Source organism: Dermacentor albipictus, chromosome 1 (genome assembly GCF_038994185.2).
Source record: "Dermacentor albipictus isolate Rhodes 1998 colony chromosome 1, USDA_Dalb.pri_finalv2, whole genome shotgun sequence".
NCBI lineage: Eukaryota > Metazoa > Arthropoda > Arachnida > Ixodida > Ixodidae > Dermacentor > Dermacentor albipictus.
This window is the reverse complement of record NC_091821.1, coordinates 73,943,962-73,961,360: the sequence shown is the minus strand read 5'-3', so window position 1 is coordinate 73,961,360 and position 17,399 is coordinate 73,943,962. Positions and strand designations below refer to the sequence as shown.

Below are 17,399 nucleotides of genomic sequence, written 5' to 3'. Positions count from 1 at the left end.
CGCCACGCTACCCAACAGCAACGTCGATCAAGCTTCGATAGGCAGGCGTCGCTACAACTCATCAGCAGTATGATATACTACCCACTACCCTGGAGTACGCAACAAACTGACTGGCAGCGATTGGAATATGGAACCCTGGAGACCCCAACTTGGACGAGAACTACGAGATCGTAGCCTCTTCGTCGTGGCGACAACGTTCGGAAGGAAGGTGTCTGGATTCATGACTGCATATGGTGAGTGCACGGCTTTTCTTCACTAAGATATCACTTGGCTTTACATATTTTTTTGGAAAGTACAGTGCAGTTATTTTTCTTTAACCGTTGATGGAAGTTTTGAGTACGTCAAGGTTGTTATAGAGTGAAGAGTTAGCAGCACTAAGTGCACCCATGAACTTGAAGGCACTAAAGAAGCCAGAATTGTTGCGCTTGGCCAAAGAGTTTTGCCTCCAAATTAACGAATCAAAGAGAAAGCCAGAGATTATTGAGGCGATCGGGGCAGACGACGAACTGAAGGAATGCCTGGAGAGCATTGCAGAGAAGGAGGAAGAGCGTAAGCGCCTAGAGGAAAAACAAGAGCGCGACCGTGTTGCACGCGACGCACTCATGAAATGAAGCGCCTAGAGACTGAAGAGCACGAGCGCGCAGCATGCGAGGCCAAAAAAGAGCGCGACCTTGAAATGAAGCGCCTAGAGATTGAGCTCCTGAAAGCTCAAAATACTGAAAGACCTTGCACAGAGGCACATGAAAGCGAGCACAGAATGACAGACTTGATGGCACTCTACGCAGTAGGAGGGGACATAGGTCTTTTTCTGGTACGGTTTGAGCGCACGTGTGAGAAGGCTTTGGTAAAAACGGTAGTGCTGTGTTATTATTAGTGTTTCAGCATAGCATATTGGGCTGCATTTACATGAATGTGACGCAAGTGGGTCGAGTCAGAAGTCTGGCTGATTGATACCGATATGACCGTGTTAAAATAAACTATAGCTTCTGGTGGGTCTGGACACAGCGACACATAGGCAGCCTCGAGCCGAGACATACAAGCTTTCATACAGGGCTTCCAGTATTTCATTACTTTAGTAAACATTCTCAGAGTGTTCCAAAGCATGCTTATCAGTCAATAAGTGCAGCTGGCCATCCAGAAAGGCAGGCCACAACTAGGTGAAACGAGTTTGTGGTCCTTTGCACTTGTCACAACAGAAAACACAATGAACCGGCAAAAGTGTTAACCTTTGTTACTTATAAGGTGTCTGCCAGTCTAAAATCACCGTGCAAGAGTATTTGTTGGGAAGTACCTGCCTTCATACTTGCATAAGGTTATACATATTCTGCCATCATTCAGAGACCCAGACACTATTTGAGTGCATTTACCAGTCCAGCAGGCAAGATGCTGCTACAGTCAACCATGAAATTGCTTTCAACGGCATTTGGATTTGATAGTTGTTGTTGGATATCCTTTTTCTTCTTTTTAGGTTTTTACTAGCATGTCTTGCATGAACCTGGAATTTCAGTAGGCCTTCCATTTATAGAAAATATGTACAGAACACTCATATGTGCCCCTCTTTCTTTTTTAAGCCACACCTCTTTTGTACACTGTTCAATGTGCAATGGTACACAGTAAAGCCTCATTAATACACACCCACTTAAGAGGAAGCTTTAGCTCGGGCCCAACTCCGACGCGGCCTATTCAAATACATGTAAAAACGCAAAAACGTTTTTCTGAGATAACTCCTGGACCGATTTTAATGAAATTTGTTGTATTTGAGAGAGAAAGTTGAATTCTAGTGACTGTTGGAAGCGGAATTTTGATTTAGGGCTTGAATTTTGTTAAAACGATTTTCAAAAATTCAGAAGTTTGAAAAAAAATAGAAGCACGAAGTTTACAAACTAATAGCTCTGCATCGAAAACAGATATCGCGATTCTGTAAACGGCATCCATTAGACCATTCAAAGCGGACAAATTTGATATGTCAGTTTACATCTTACGTGAATTCGTTACGTTGTTTACGAAGGTTCTGCAAAAGTTGTAATTACACATTACTCCATTTATTGAGGTTCATGTGTAACATATCAATTTTGTCCGCTTTAGATGTGCTATCAGGTACAATTCAAAGAATTGCGATATAATTTTTTCTTGCTGAGTTACGGAGTTGTAAACTTGATAGTTTCGTTTTCTGAAAATTTGCGATTTTTGCGAAATTTTTATAAAAATTTGACGACCTAAATCGAAAATTCAAAACCAACAGTCACTAGATTTTATGCTTTTCTTTTATGCAGCAAACCCCGTCAAATTTGGTGCAGCGGTTGCCGAGAAAAACGAATTCTCCTTTTACATGTATTTAGATAGGAGCACCTGAGCTAAAGCTTCCTCTTAATAAGCAATTCTGGTTTAAAGGGCCCCTGAAACGGTTCGGACAAATTTTGCAGGCGCATAGGGTACAGCTTAAGTAGAACATTCGCGCCACAATATAAGTGAAGCGCTACGTATTAATAGAGTTACAAGCGATTAGAAGTTACCCTCCTCCCTAGCCATGCCTTTCCTCCTCAACTCGCTCGCCGAGCGAGCGGCGCTAAGCTCCGCCTTCACTGGTCCTGCGTCACGATGCGACGTCACAGCGTCCACTTCCGGTTGTTGGAGCACGCCTCCTCCCGCGCGAGACTTCTCCGCTGGCCGCTTGGCCGTCTACCGAGAGCCATCGAAGCAGCGTGCGTTGCGAGCATTCTGTCGTAGCGCCAAAGGTGGCCGGTATTCCGGTAACCACAGGCAAGCTGGTCATTTCGGCAAATGACTGGAGGCATAAACGCAAGCTGATGAAGGAACTTCAGAGTAGACGTACGTGAGCAGCCTGATCGGTCTGCACTGTCCAGACACTTGTTGGCGCAGCGCTTAACCAGTCAAACGAAGCGCTAATATTGCTCTAACCAAGTGTAAAACATTTTAAACATTTATAAGAACAACGTGTTGATGATTACACTCCTGCGAAAAATACACACCAGCAGCAAAGAAGAATGCACTTCGTTGCTGCTACTGTGTATGGTTGAGCTCTGTGCCACCAGGTGGCTGCACCGTGCAGACCATTCACATTTACCTTTCTGCTCATCTCATGGCTCATCCCGGCACAGTCAAGCGGCCAGACCCTGTCCCCTTGCGCTTGTGTTTGCCCTAATACCGGACTTGCGAAACGCTATTGCGTTAGTAATCTTCCGCTGTAAAGTGACGGCCACAAACGCGCAAATCCTGGCGCCTATCGGATAGCCGCAGTCCGATGCGCAGCAGCCAGTTCGCTCGTATGCTGCCTTGCAGAGGGACCCGATTTCGCAACTTCACATCTTTCCAGTCGCTACGTCTGCAGCCCACAACGCAACAAGGGTGATTCATCGTGCTCACGAAAAGACTGATCGACACTGACGGCGGAGCTCTCGTCAAAGACTGCGCACGTTGTAACACAAGCAGACGACACTTGCTGTGTGCCGGAAGTGCTCAAGTGTACTAAAAAAATATTCTTGTGTACTCTCTTTTTTAAGTTATTTTCTTTTTACAAAAACAAAGTAACTAACATTCCAACTATTACGAACATCATTTGTTCACCATAAAGTTGGAAAAATTATCGACCACGCACCCTGGTCAGCCAATCAGATAGCTCGCCCATGTGACGTCACATGGGTTATTTGCATCATATGGGTAGGGGCGGCTTAAAATTCCGCCGAGCAGTGCGCTGCGATCGACAGCGATGTGCATTTTTAAAACCTTATAATAAATTACACGCTTTACACAGAGCACTTAGATGTGTCAATTAATGATCAGAAGGACCTACTCTAACGACTCAGTACGTTTGTAGAAAATCACCAAAATCGTTTCAGGGTCCCTTTAAGTATGGTAATAAATCCCCCAGCCTGTCGCCATTGAACTTAATGCATTGGCTGACCGCATAAGCTGTAGTCGCTCAACACATGCTAAATGGTTAGTGTGTAGCATTTATTTAATTTTTCGGCATGTAAAAGCGTGGCATCAGTGGAATGTGTGCACTGACAACAGATAGTGAAATCGCTACACATGTACCTTTCCCAGACTGTAGTCGCCACCGATAGCAACATCAAAACATGGTAGCCATGACGTGTTTTCTGAACCCATAGCTTCTGGCACTTCCATGTTGTCGTCATTGATGGATGATGGCCCTTCCATATCCGACGCACTAGTGCATTGAACGTCATGAGGACATTCACAGAGAAATGGCGCCTGATGAAACTGGCTCATGGCATCGCCGAGTTTGAGAACGTCATTGTCGCTGCAAGGCTTCTACGGCGGCAAGTGAAAATCTGATTTTTTACTGCCTGCTTGCAAATAAAACTTGTCTGCGTGCATGTTTGAGTGAGAATTAACACATTTTTCTTGGCCAGTAAGTCTATAGCCGCTCATCTGGCATTGTCGGTTAGTTAGTATATTGCTTAGTGCATACCCGATCCGTGTTCCCCGCCAACTAGTATTAATGAGATTTTACTGTACCAAGGCACTGCTGCTGTTGACCAGGTTTGTCAAATGAAGTTCAAGAGGTGGCACAATCGTAGAGACTGGGTTTAACATCCCGAAGCTATAATTGGGCTATGAGGGAGAACAGCCAGGGCTTGTTTTGGTTTAGGGGGTTTAGTAACTTACATGACAGCAGTGATAAAATTTAGCACTGTAATTTAAATAAAAAGCATCAAGTAAAACATGCTCACAAACACAGAGAGGGGAGAGAAAAAGAAGAAAGAAAAAGAAAACATGCACAATAAAATGCACCAAGTCAGCAATACGAAAATCAACATTTTTAATTCATTTAGAAAAGTTTGCAATATTTACATATGATTTTGTCTGCGCATATCTACAAGTATGTACACATTGAATTTATGATGCATGATAAACTTATAGTGGCACGAAAATGTATATACAAAATACATGCTGTTATTTACAGTCACACAAGCAGCCATCAGCCACAACTTCCGTGATTTCTCAGGATGCATCATCCACAAATGAAACAATGAGGGTTGGAAATAAATAAGCACCACTTTTTCACTATTTTTCATATTGAACATTGTTTGTGAACCTATTTACACATTATACAGGCACCTATATACACCGAGATTTGCACAATGTGACACTTAAGTGAGCATGTTCTTGAATCACTGCAGTGGCGGTCCATTCACACCAGGATGCAAAAATGAACAGCTTGCACCAAACCGGCACTGTGAGGTCATGTAGTACTTGCAGGGTACACGGGGTGGATGGTTTCTCATGCGAGAGTCTGAAATAAAGCAAAGGAATAGCTTATTACTGCATGGCTTATTGATACACTAGCAGGTGGCATTGGATGTGCATACAATTAGATAATGATGCTTCTATGAAACTTGTTCAAAAGACAAAGACAAGGACAGCAGCCCTTGTGCCATTACAAACAAGAGGCTGCACGCAATGCCCATGAATGGAACAACGGACTCGGCAGACAGTAGCACTGTTACGTACTAGATGGCGCTAGGGACGGCAGTGGTTGCTTTTGTTATTTCATGGTTTATGTGACAGATGGCACTGATCGTGTCCTCATAACTTTCTTGCTCCGGCCAGCTTGCACAATCACTGCATTCATTCTCTGCATCTTTGCATAGTGGCAGCCTGTCATAATGCATCTTTGCATATGGACACCGTTGATCTCATGAGGCGGTTTGCTGGGGCCCACGAGAGAACCGAGGATGCATTGCAAGCGCTTGTGGGCTATGAGAAGTGTGTACTATCCACTGCTGGTGAAGCGCACGAGGCGAAGATCACGAGTTTTTTTCATTACAAAATACTAAATTCGCAGTTCTCTCCAAAACACCAAAGTGTGTTGTTTTGTTTTTTTATTTCGGTTTCATGCACAAGCGATTTAAGCTGCCCTTGCGGAATTTTACCACGTGCAGGGGGGCTAGCGGCAAATACAGTGGAATCTCGATAAACAGAAATCGCTTAAACGGAATTGCTGCAACAGAACACCATCCTCATCCTCATGGTTGGTTGGTTTTGTATTCATGCAATGCTGTCTGCAATGTCTCAGTAAATGGAACTCTTGATAAACGAAACCAATTTCCTTGGTCCCTTGAGGTTCCGTTTAAAGAGAGTCCACTGTACAATGCCACAGTAGCTTTTGGGTGTCACTAAGTTACAATTTAAGATTTCGAAGCATCGAACAATCCCTTTCTCGATTTTACAAACTTCCAGAATTAATGAAATAATTTGAGCGTTAACATCACTTCGTTAAATTGAGTTTCAGCTGTATACGCAGGCCAAACTAAGTGAGAAGAATAGTCTGTTAAATCCGAAAGTATTAGTCGTTAAATCCGAAAGTATGCTGTATCTGGATCCACTGTAACGGGCGTGGACTGTACCTAGTAATTTCCGAGACCATGGATTGCAAACAAAATAAACTTCAGCACCTGTCCTGTTCTCTTCTTTGTGTGCATACTTCTATTACACCAATATGTAAGAGGAATGGTTGATTCATGCATAATGTCAGCAGTCCTCACTTCTTCCATGAGGTGGTCCTCCACGAGGCATGTCCATCATGTGCGGGCCCCCTACACCACCGGCTCCCATTGGTGGTCCTACCATGCCCATGTGTGGACCACCCATGCCTGGATGATGCCCTCGGCTGTAGTACTCTGCCCCATCCTGAGGCATGCCAGGGTGCATCATGCCCCAGTCCCCGGCATTGGCCCCTGCACTGTGGGGGTGCATTGGACCACCAGCTCCCATGGGGAAGCCTGCAGCTCCACCAATGCCAATTGGAGGACCGATCATTCCGATGCCTAGAAAAAACAGGTACATCAAGGTTACTATCGATAAAATGGAAAAACTGTCATCTACTCAACAGTAGCACAAAACTACAAAGGAAACCAGTATCGGTTTCCCAGAATAAAAGCTTTCCAGTTTAAGAAAATTTGACCTGGTCCGAGGCTCGAACTCGGGGCCAACACCTTCTGATCTAACCAGGAGGCTAGCAGGTAGAAGGGCAAGGTCAAATTAATCGACAACGGGAACTGCAGGCACACTGAATATGGCAAATCAGTTCAGAGGAAATCTGCAACGTAGAGAAAGGTGGAACATCCACCACCTTGCAAATTTCCACAGAAGTGATTTGCCATCAATGCAATTATTACATCAAAGTTTCTGGCAGCCTGTCTTATGTACATGCTAAACATGCTGCGCCGCTTTCAGCAAAAGCTAGAGGCTCTGCATACAAGACCATGAGAAGTCAGGGAGATCAACAAACAAAACCTTCTCGTAAATATTTATGCAACATTTGCAAAACTGCAACATAAACTCAAATTTGTAAACCTTAGGATAAATTTCCAATAGATGGAAGGTATGCACATTTTAGAAGGAAACTTCACAGGGAAAACTGTAGCAAAATCCTGCCACTCTATGAAATTTGCTCCCAAATTACATCATATAGTCTGCGGGATGATCTCACAGTCCTTCCGCCACCAATAAAATAAAGAGAATGATTTTACAAGCCAAATTACATCATATAGTCTGCGGGATGATCTCAGAGTCCTTCCTCCACCAATAAAATAGAGAGAATAATTTTACAAATGCATAACAAGTGTATTCAAAGAACAATCAACAGATATACAAGAATATTCAGGATGCCTTTTTTCTTATGCAAAACATTTACATACCGTATTTACTCGCATAAAGATCGCACCCCGAACTTGCAGCAGCGATATGTCGTGTGCCAAGACTAGCTAATAATGATCGCGCTTACCACCTGTCGAATGCTACGCGAACGACTCTTCAAGACAAACCAAGCGGTCTTCACGCAAACATACTTAAGGGGGGATGAGGGTCTTGAAAACTTTTTTTTTATTTCTTAACGTATCTTCCTGAAAATTCGCATGCAGATATATCTTTCAATGCTGATTCCAAATATATATTCAGATTTGATATATCTCATTTAGAAATGAAGATATCGCAAAATAACTTATCCCACATAGGTCTTTTGTTACGGGCCATTATGGTAATTTCTTAATTAAAAAAACTAGTTTTAAAGAATAGCTGTCATTTCCAAGGACCTACTGCACATCCTAAAGCTAAAGAAATTTTTTAAAAGTCATCATATAGGTCATGAATGAATATCAAAGTAGGAAGAAAAAAACAATGCAGGAGTAATTAGCTTACACCTGACCTAATTGCTAGTCTATTTGGTTTAATGAAAAATGGAAAGCTTTAGGATGCAGCTGAGGTTTCACTGAAAAAAATGATACCTAATTCAATAAAATCAGTTGATGCAAACATTATGAAAAGTTCCGTAAGGCAAAGGCATTTGATCGAAAAAGCAAAGCTGAGAAAATTGCATTCAAAGTTTTGCTTACTCTGCCACTTTTGTTTACCTATCACATGGAAAAATTTAATGCTTTAGCATGCAGCCCAGTCATTACTGAACACAATAACACCAAACTCACAGAAATCTGTTCATGTAAAGATTGTGAAAACTTCTGTATTGCGTTGGCCTTTGACAAAAAAAAAGCTCAAAAAGTCACCTGCTATTTTCTATGAATCTGCCACACATTCACAAAAGTCCTGGGTTCTGTCAGGCTTGTGTTTCTTGGCCATCCTCTTCTTCACCTTTTCAGCGTTGGTGTGACTTTTATCAGACCTGCACAGCCTCTGCTTATCTTTCTCAAGGCTCCTACGAATGAGGCAGCTCCCAGGACTGTAACCAAGCTGTGCTGCAACAGCTCTGCTGGTTGCTGCCATTCCTTGGTTGAAGCGAGAAACTGCTTCTGCAACAGCTCTTTCAACAGCCAGCAAAGAGTCATGCGTGTTCTTGGAGCTTTGGCTCCAAATGACAGAGTGTAGGCACTCAATGGCGTTCTGTGTCATGCCATCTTTGCAGCGCTCCAAGAGGGCCTCGTCGCCCAGCCTTGCAAAGATTGGCTCAAGAGCAGTGCGAACGTGGCCTGGCAGAGGGTTTTTGTGTGGTGACGGCTCCACTTGGTTCGCCAAAGCACGATTGAAGGCACACCACGAGTCAACCCCTTGAGGACAGCAACTGTGGTCTGGGGCTTCATCTGTCGAGGTCATGTGCAACAGCGTGGCATGCACTGCCTTTTTCATGCCTGCAACGTCGTGGCTGTGGCTCCGCAAGGCATACCCATAGTAGTTTGTAATTTTCTTTATCTTATCTTGGGTGAGGTTGCCCTTTCCGCCAAGAGATTCTCCTTGTGCCTTCTTCTTCTCCACCAAGTTGCGAAGAGCCGTCCCCATCCGCTTGTGGACATGGTTCAAGCAGTCTTTCTTTTCAATGGATATATATCCATACACTTCTCCTGAGGTCAATGCATGAAAGGTGCGGCTATCACCATCAGAAAGTATAGTTGTGTACCGCAACCCATTTTTTTCCAGAGACCTGTTGAACAAAATGATAGCTGCTTCAGTCTCCATCCGGCCGGCATTGCAGTCGATGTTTTTCATGCACTTGTGGTTCATAGCCCAGTCACCGTACCCATCATCACTGGGATCAGGTGCCCCTTGGCACCCACGACAGTACCTCGAGAGCACAACATGGTCCAGTACTAGGCCAGTGTATAGCTCTATGATGCAGCCTACTGCAATATTTGAATTGTGACCACGTGTTTTCCATGTGCCATCAAATATGACATCTACATTTCCTGGTGGATTCAGGAAGTTCTTGTACATGTCCTTCACCACTTTGACGCTTGCTGCTTCTGTAGCAGTAGCTACTGCCTGGCAAGCTTTCACCATGGTGTCCATATGCCCCCTGAAAGTCTTGTGGTGAAGTCCTCGGTGAGAGAGGTTCATGGTGGCACAAAAATCTGCTAGGGCAGTCGCTCCCTTGCCTATACTTTGAATTCCCTTCATTGCCCGCAAATTGACTTCAAAGGGCGTGATGTTGGATTTCCCGGGCACTCGTGGCGACGAGAAGTGCCGCTCGGCGAAATCGCAATTTGAGCATGTGAGCTCCAACTTCACTGCTAGGCCGTATTCTCTCTCACTGCACTTTGCGAGTTGGAGAGTGGTCATCCCACACTTGCTGCAGCTTGTGGACACAAACATCTTCTTTAGCACTGAGAGATCAACGATGATGTACTCTGTGCCGCGATCGTCATCTTCACTTGCTGTGCCGACGTTCATTAGCTCGAACTTGCGGGAAGTCGCGGACTGCTTCGCCAATGAAGTTTTAACGTTGTCTGCGTAATTTTCGCGCCCCGCGCACTCCGCCTCCGTGAAAAACACCGTGTCGAAGCGTTGAGCACGCGAGCTCGGTTCAGCCGCGTCCGTCGGCACCGAAGCGGCGTGCGGAAACGCCGAAGTCAACGTTAGGCTTAGGTCAGCCGGCTCGGCCGCTTCCGACGACACGGAATCCGAAGCGACTTGCAGCGTCTCAAAAGTTGGCATTTTCGACGGGCTTAGTCCAGGCGCATCCACCGGCACTGCACAGACTTGCGGTAACGAAGTTGACACTGATCGGCACTGTCCAGCCGCGTCCACAGGCGAAGCTAGCGTCGACGGGGTTTGTTCAGCCGCGTCCACCGGCGAAGCTGTTGTTGGCGAGCTCAGTCCTGCCGCATCCACCAAGGGCACAGCAGCTTGCGGCATCACCGAAGCTGTAGTTCTCGACGATGTAGCGCTGTTCTTATTCCATGCGCGTCTCTTTTTGCCGACTGCTTTTCGCGTGCTTGCTTTCAAGCGCGCGTCTCGCGCCATCGTGACACGCGGAACAAAGCCACCAGGCACGCAAAAGCAAGAAATTCGTGGTTAAAAGAAGCGACCCAATAGCCAAAATATCTAGAAGAACGATAAAGAAAAAGGCAGAACGAAAAATACTAGGAAACAAAGAGGAGCTCGAAAAATGACGTGCGTCCAGGCGAAAGCAGACGACGTGAAGGAGTCGGACAACGCGGCCGCGGAAGGCGAAGCATACGTCACGGCCAATCAGAGGGCTGCGCCTCGAGGAGGCGCCCGGTTCACCCAATCAGCGGCTGTCTCGCGACGATTTCCCGCTTGAGAACGGGTGCCAATCCCTCCGCTGCACGAGGGTCTACAGCGTGCCGAGGGGCGCCAGAATGGAGAGCGGGAAACCAGCTTTCAAACGAGACCAAGATGGCGCCGATCGGTACGCGTCGCGCGGAGCTACGGCAGCTTGAAAATGAGGCAAATCTTCGCGCTTGGCGTTCAATTTCGGCTCACCGACGTTTATAAATTACCGTTTATTTTATACTTCGAGTAGGAATTGCGCCATAATATTTTGTAGAGGCATAGTTGGGACATTAAGGACTTCAAAAACGCAATTTTTGAAAATTGCCATTTTTGACCATTTTTCGCGATTTCAAGACCCGCGTTTCATTACTTTCATCATTTTCCGCACTTCCACGACTAAAAAAAGCTGCAACCAAACTTGCCTTTATTATGTGTAGGCTTTATAATGGTTGTGGTCAAGAACAACAAAAAAGGCACCATTAGATTCTTCTCATCTGCACTCGTGGGCATGCAACAAATCGTGAGCGGCAGCGATAGTAGCCACGTTATACACTGATACATTAAAAGTGTACCCTATTTATACGCCGAGGCTTGTAACACAGCTAAGATATTCACCCACCCTTAGCGGAAACGTGCCGTATTAGGATAGTAGTGAAGACAGATGCCACAGTTTCCGCAGCATGCCGGCCATGCGTTTCTATGTCACTGGCAGCTAAGTGAGCCCATCTGTTTCTGTCCCCTCAAAGTGGACATGGCTACGTTATTGCTGCAAACTTGGCGATATTAACGATATTATTCATTACTGATATGGAAGAAACTGTTTCAATGCACATAATGTACTCACAAGAAAAAAAAAAGAAATTAAAAAATTGCGTTCGGCTTGCTCTGCCGGCCGCCATTCTTGTTTTGGTGTCCCGCAGCAAACACTGGACGAACAAAATTTTTTTGTTCTTTTCGCGAAAAATGTTACCCGCGTAATGATCGCACCCCTGATTTTGCGTCAATTTTTGTGACAAAAGAGTGCGATCATTATGCGATTAAATACGGTATTATGCAGAAAACTTATTCAAAAGCTATTGCTGGTGTATGTACATTACTTCTAAAAGAACATTAAAGCAAAATAGAAAAGACAGCATTTTAAATTTGTGCATTCCTTTTGAAATTAGGATGTGGAAGGACCACATTGGCCAGCTGGACAGATCTCGGCTCACCTGGGTTTTGCATGGAGTTGCCATGCATGAAAGGCGGCCCGTTGGGGTCTCCTCCCATAGGTATGCCTCCTGGGTGCATCCCAGCCTGCACTCCATCTGGGCCTATTACACCCATCATGGCCAGTGTCTGTTGCTGCTGAATGTCGGCCGCAATCTGGCCACTGCCAGGATGCAGGCCAGCCAAGTTTTGGAGGAGGGCTCCCTGCTGCTGCTGTGGCTGCTGCTGCTGCTGCATGGGACCACCACCCTGGAATGGTCCCTGTAGGAGGCCACCCTGAAGCGGCGGCTGCTGCACCCCCTGGTGTGAAGGGGCACTTCCTTGAGGCTGCTGACCCTTGGAAGCTATGGAGAGCACCAGATTTGACAAGATAGGTGGCAGGCTGCTGGATTTGGGAAGCTCCATGTGCGAGTAGTCCAATGTACCTCCCGGGCTGTTTTCCTGCATTAGAAACATTCTCAGTCACTTCCACTGCATACTGACTGATAAAACCAACAGAAGTTGATTTGAGGAATTAAACACGTGGCTGATGATCATATCACCTGCAGGTGATTTTTGATTAGCCTTCTTTTATTCGTTTCTTTCTTTTTTCAAATCTCGCATTTCATGAGGTAATGAAACACTTTTTGAACATAAACGTTGCCGATCTGGCGTCGAGACTGCTGTGAACATGTGAGCCAAATATTACTGCACTGCATGCAGCAGGGAATTTACAACCTCAGGCCAAACCTTGTGCAAAAATGTTTGCCCTCAATGCCGTCACATCGTAAGCAGTTAGCCGACCAACGCTACTGGCTGATTTCGTGACTGCGAGAGCATTTGCAGTAATACATAATTGCTAATTTTGAGTTAAATCCTCAAAAAGATGGAAAAATTTTAAAAAAAATATGGAAAAAATTTCGTCTTTGCACTGCGCGTAGCTGTGTCTGCTGTGTATGGCCTCCTAGATGGCAGCAGCGCACTGCGTAGTGTAGTCTACCCCGGCTGCCATGGGGTGCTACAATGAGCCCTTTCTTCCGCCGCCACGACACTCAACTTTTGGCCAGGGCTTTTGGGCTCGAATCCTGGCTGTGGCGGCCGCATTTTGATGGGGGCGAAATTCAAAAACACCTGCGTCCTGTGCATTGGGGGCATGTTAAAGATCCTCAGCTGGTCAACGTTAATCCGGATTTCCCCACCATAGCGTGCCTCATAATCAAATCATAGCTTTGGCATACAAAACCCCAGAATTCAATTTAATTGGGCTTTGTCCTCTTGGCTTTTCCGCTGTGTAGCTTCCAGCACGCTAATGGAGGCGAAAAGGGAGAGAAAGCCAGGTATCAATGCGATAACTCCACTTATAGTTAAAGGATTCGAAAAAATTTTTCAGCATGAGATTCGCGAGACAACTTCCTTTAGAAGTGAGGCAATTCCACGATTAGATAAAGTGGCTTTTAGGGCCTCTTTAAGTGCATGTACGACAGCAGAAAAGCCACAACAAATGTCTACTGGCATTCAAAAATTTTTTTGTCAATTTGCCAAGAGCACATGCCTTTTGCGGAGTAGACACACACTTTGTTAACAATGATTTACTTTCAGTGGCTCTGGTGGAGCATCAAAGCAGGCATTGAAAAGTCCTCATATATATAGGGCACTATACTTGTGGTGTATGGCAACTGACACTGCCACAAGAGGGTGGCATAGGTATTGCAGAAAATTCGGGAGAGCAGAGAGCTATGGAATAGACACCTAGATAAGATTTTAAAAACTCAAAGGGGAAAAAAAAAATTTCACTTACATCTTCAAGTGGGATAAGCTTCGGCTCTTGTGAAGACAGTTGTTCGGGGTCAGGTTCATATGCAGAGTCTGGAATCCTGCGAAGAAACATTTAACATAACAATCGACTTAACTTCACAGAAACTGATATGTGCACACATGGGAACAAGGTAATAAAGTCAGTTACCTCTTTTCAGACTGCTAGCAACATAGCTTTCACAGCAGTATGAGACAGAATATTACCTGACTTGCTCATTGCTAAGCAACAAGCTAGACCTATTTTTAAGGTTGAATAAAAAGGTAAGCACGTGATTCAGACACTTGAAAAGGTAGCTCTTACTGGCATTTGTTAAATGATAGCTCAATGTATTTTTAGTTCACTTACATTTCTTTTGAGAAATAGATTTCCTGCAATGTCTTCTGCTGCCGAAGCTTCTGTATTTCCTTTTCCTGGCTGTTGGCACCCGGCTCAGCAAGAGGTTCAGGCAGTGTCAACCGCCGAGGTGGTCGAAATGGAATGGCCTCCTCCATACGGTCGCCCATCAGCCTACGAGCTGTCTCAACTGCTTGCCTCTCACGCTTCATTTCTAGGGTCTTCATGTCACCAAAGTTGTGCAGGTTATTAACATTCACTGTAAAAATGGGGGAAAAAACATTTGTGTGATCGAGCTTCACATGCTAAGGCTTACTGAATATTAGGTACATTCGGCATCACACTGAACTCGCACAACACTAAAGTGTTACAATGAGCTAAATTCCTTTCCTCGGCACATTGTTAGCCCTTTCAGCTCTGAAGAAATGAAAATTTTACAATAAGATCTTCTAGCTTTTTATGTGAAGACAACTTTTCTTTTCATAGAAATTCCTGTGCTAAAGCACTTAGTTTAGCCAGAAATGTCATTAATATAGAAGTCCCAGTGATGGGCTTCACTGTGCAACACTAGTTGCCAGAGTTTATGCTTTGGTGACATCTCTAATGCCTCAAAAAGCAAAACATCGTTTTTGGAGCTGCTCAAACAAAATTTGTTGTGTAAGCAATATGAACTCTACACATACACACATAGTTCACACTGACACATTGTGCCTTGTATATGTCAGATTTCCATTATTATTTCCATGATTTATGATATGCAGACTCATTTCAAGCCTTCCACTTAAAGAACTATTCGAACGTATATGCTTCATCTTCTCTTGCAATGTGGACAAACCACAACACTGTCAACAGTGGACAGTATTTTTTCCCTAAACATTGGCAAAGCCAACCACAAAACAAAAGACTATTCTTTCAAATGGCATCTACAGGTCTTCACCCACTTCCTAGTATGCTAAGAGGCCTACTGCCACAGACTGTGTTTTAAGTGAATTAATATGCATAGACATGGTAGACTTGCTTGCATAAATAAATATTATAGCTTATAGTCCTGTGAAGATTCTTGTAGGCATTAAAGCAGCAGAACAAAAAACACACAGAAGCTTCACTAATGCTAATAGTTTGTACCTCATACAGTCGGGATAATTACTAGCATCCACCACTGCAATATACTGTGGATATTCCCTTCAGACGCTCTGTGTACTAGTGTTCAGGCCAAGGAAGTGCCTCAAAATCAGAAGCATTATGCAGGCAATGTTTTGAATGTTTTGCATACGTTTCCTAACACTTGTGATCAAACCTGTGCTCGAGCTTAACAAACATCACGTGTGCTATTAAAAAAGAGCTACAATAGACTTATGGGTTTGCTGCAAAGGTAATATGTTGCCATGTAACTGGTTATTTCCCTGCTTTTGACAGCAATGATTTTCACTAGGACAATTTTTGAAGGGACTTGTTGCTTTCAAAGCATAATCCATGTGAGATAGTCTACATCTGGTTCCCACACCTCAAGCATTCTTTAGAATTTAGCACGGGGGCCATACTTGTGGATGCAACAAAACTCACTAAAAATTTAAGGTTCCAAATCTGTTCTGCTGCTTCAAGTTTCGAATGAGGCTGAACACACCAGAAATTTACTAAAACTGAATTTCCAACAAACAGAACTAACTGGTGCCTGAAGAGGATATATAAAGATGGGTAACTCACCTCTTTCAGTCTCATCAAGCTCGAAGTAGTGGAACTGCTTCAGTTTGCTTTCTTCCACCCAGCGCACAGACTTCTTGGTCTTTTTTCTTGTCATTGAAAGTATTGAAGTTGGCCTGTCTGATGATGGTACATCAACCTCACTGCTCTTCTCTTCACCTTCATTTTCCTTGTTAGCAATTTCTTCTTTGCTGTCCCCTTCTGAAGCCTTTGCTGCCCCCTCCTGGCCTTCGCTTGTTGTCCCTTCTTCCTCTCCTGTAGCTGTTGGAGTTGGTGGCGAATCCTCCCTCTCTGGGGATTCAATACCTTCTCCATCAGACTTGCCTTCAACTGCTGCTGTGGCCTGTCCCCTCTTCCTCCGCTTCACTCTCTTTCCAATATCATCCTCCTCCTCCTCCTCCTCTTCTGTCTTTGCGGCTTCTTTTGTCTTCTCGCTGTCCGCTTCCCCTGCAGCCTCTGCAGTCTCTAGTGTGTCCTTGTAGAATTGGAACTTCGGCGCAGCAGGCGTGGGGCTGGTGGGAGAACTGGAAGCAGCATTCTTGCCACCTCCAGGGCCCGCAGCTGTGGCGGCACCAGAAGGCTTGCGCTTACGCCGTGCTGCTGTTGTGGTCGATGGTGCAGGAGCTGCTGTGAGAGCATCCATGAATCCGCCATCCTCGTGCAGTACATGAACAGGTTTTGGTGCAATGAGCCGAATTCCAGGGCCTGCCGTGTCACGTCCATCCCCACCCATGGATACAAGACTTGAAGGCTTCACCCTTCTCTCAGCATGTACCGTTGGAGCAAGCCTTTGCCGTGCCGACAGAACTGCATTTTTATCAACAGCTGGCCGACTCACTTTCTTGGTGCCTGCTTTTGTGGGTGGTGGCAGGGGTGCCTCCTCTAGGCCTGTAGATCGGAATCGTGTTTGAAAGGTCTTCACTGTCTTCGGACGATCAGCAACTTTAGGCTTCTTAGCTGGCACTTCCTTCAGTGTTGAAGTGGTCTCCTTTTCAGAGGATCCACTGGATGAAGGACTTTTAGAAGGGCCATGTGTGCCACAAGACGTATTACTATTTTCACTGCTAGACTCATCTATGGAACCCTTTGAGCGATCCTTCTTCACAGGAGCCGCCTTTGGAGTATTCGCAGATGCTGATGACGACTTCTTCTTTTTCTTGACCGTGGTGTCTGCCTCCCGGGCTGGCTTGACAGCCTCCTTGGAATCGCCCTTGATCAGCTTCATCCAGCCACTAACAACTTTCTCAGCTGTTAAACGCACATTTTCATCGCTGCTTTTCATCAGACTCTTAATAAGTTTAGGACTGCTGTTCTCTTTCAATCGTTCCAGTGACATGGGAAGAATCTGAAATGG

At 45.0% G+C, this 17,399-nt stretch overlaps 1 protein-coding gene across 2 annotated transcripts in view; it reads right to left on the bottom strand.

The window, feature by feature from the left end:
* Window positions 1–4,787: 4,787 nt before the first annotated feature.
* LOC135903956 (serine/threonine-protein phosphatase 1 regulatory subunit 10-like) overlaps window positions 4,788–17,399 on the bottom strand; it is a 60,594-nt gene continuing 47,982 nt past the window's right edge. For both annotated transcript variants that reach the window (XM_065434465.1, XM_065434466.1), the window contains 6 exons: window positions 16,049–17,390; window positions 14,357–14,603; window positions 13,994–14,069; window positions 12,219–12,657; window positions 6,531–6,812; window positions 4,788–5,278 (listed from right to left, as the gene is read on the bottom strand). In XM_065434465.1, the coding sequence (XP_065290537.1) occupies window positions 5,157–5,278; window positions 6,531–6,812; window positions 12,219–12,657; window positions 13,994–14,069; window positions 14,357–14,603; window positions 16,049–17,390 (2,508 nt within the window). In that variant the 3' untranslated portion in view covers window positions 4,788–5,156. The remainder of the gene's footprint in view (window positions 5,279–6,530; window positions 6,813–12,218; window positions 12,658–13,993; window positions 14,070–14,356; window positions 14,604–16,048; window positions 17,391–17,399) is intronic.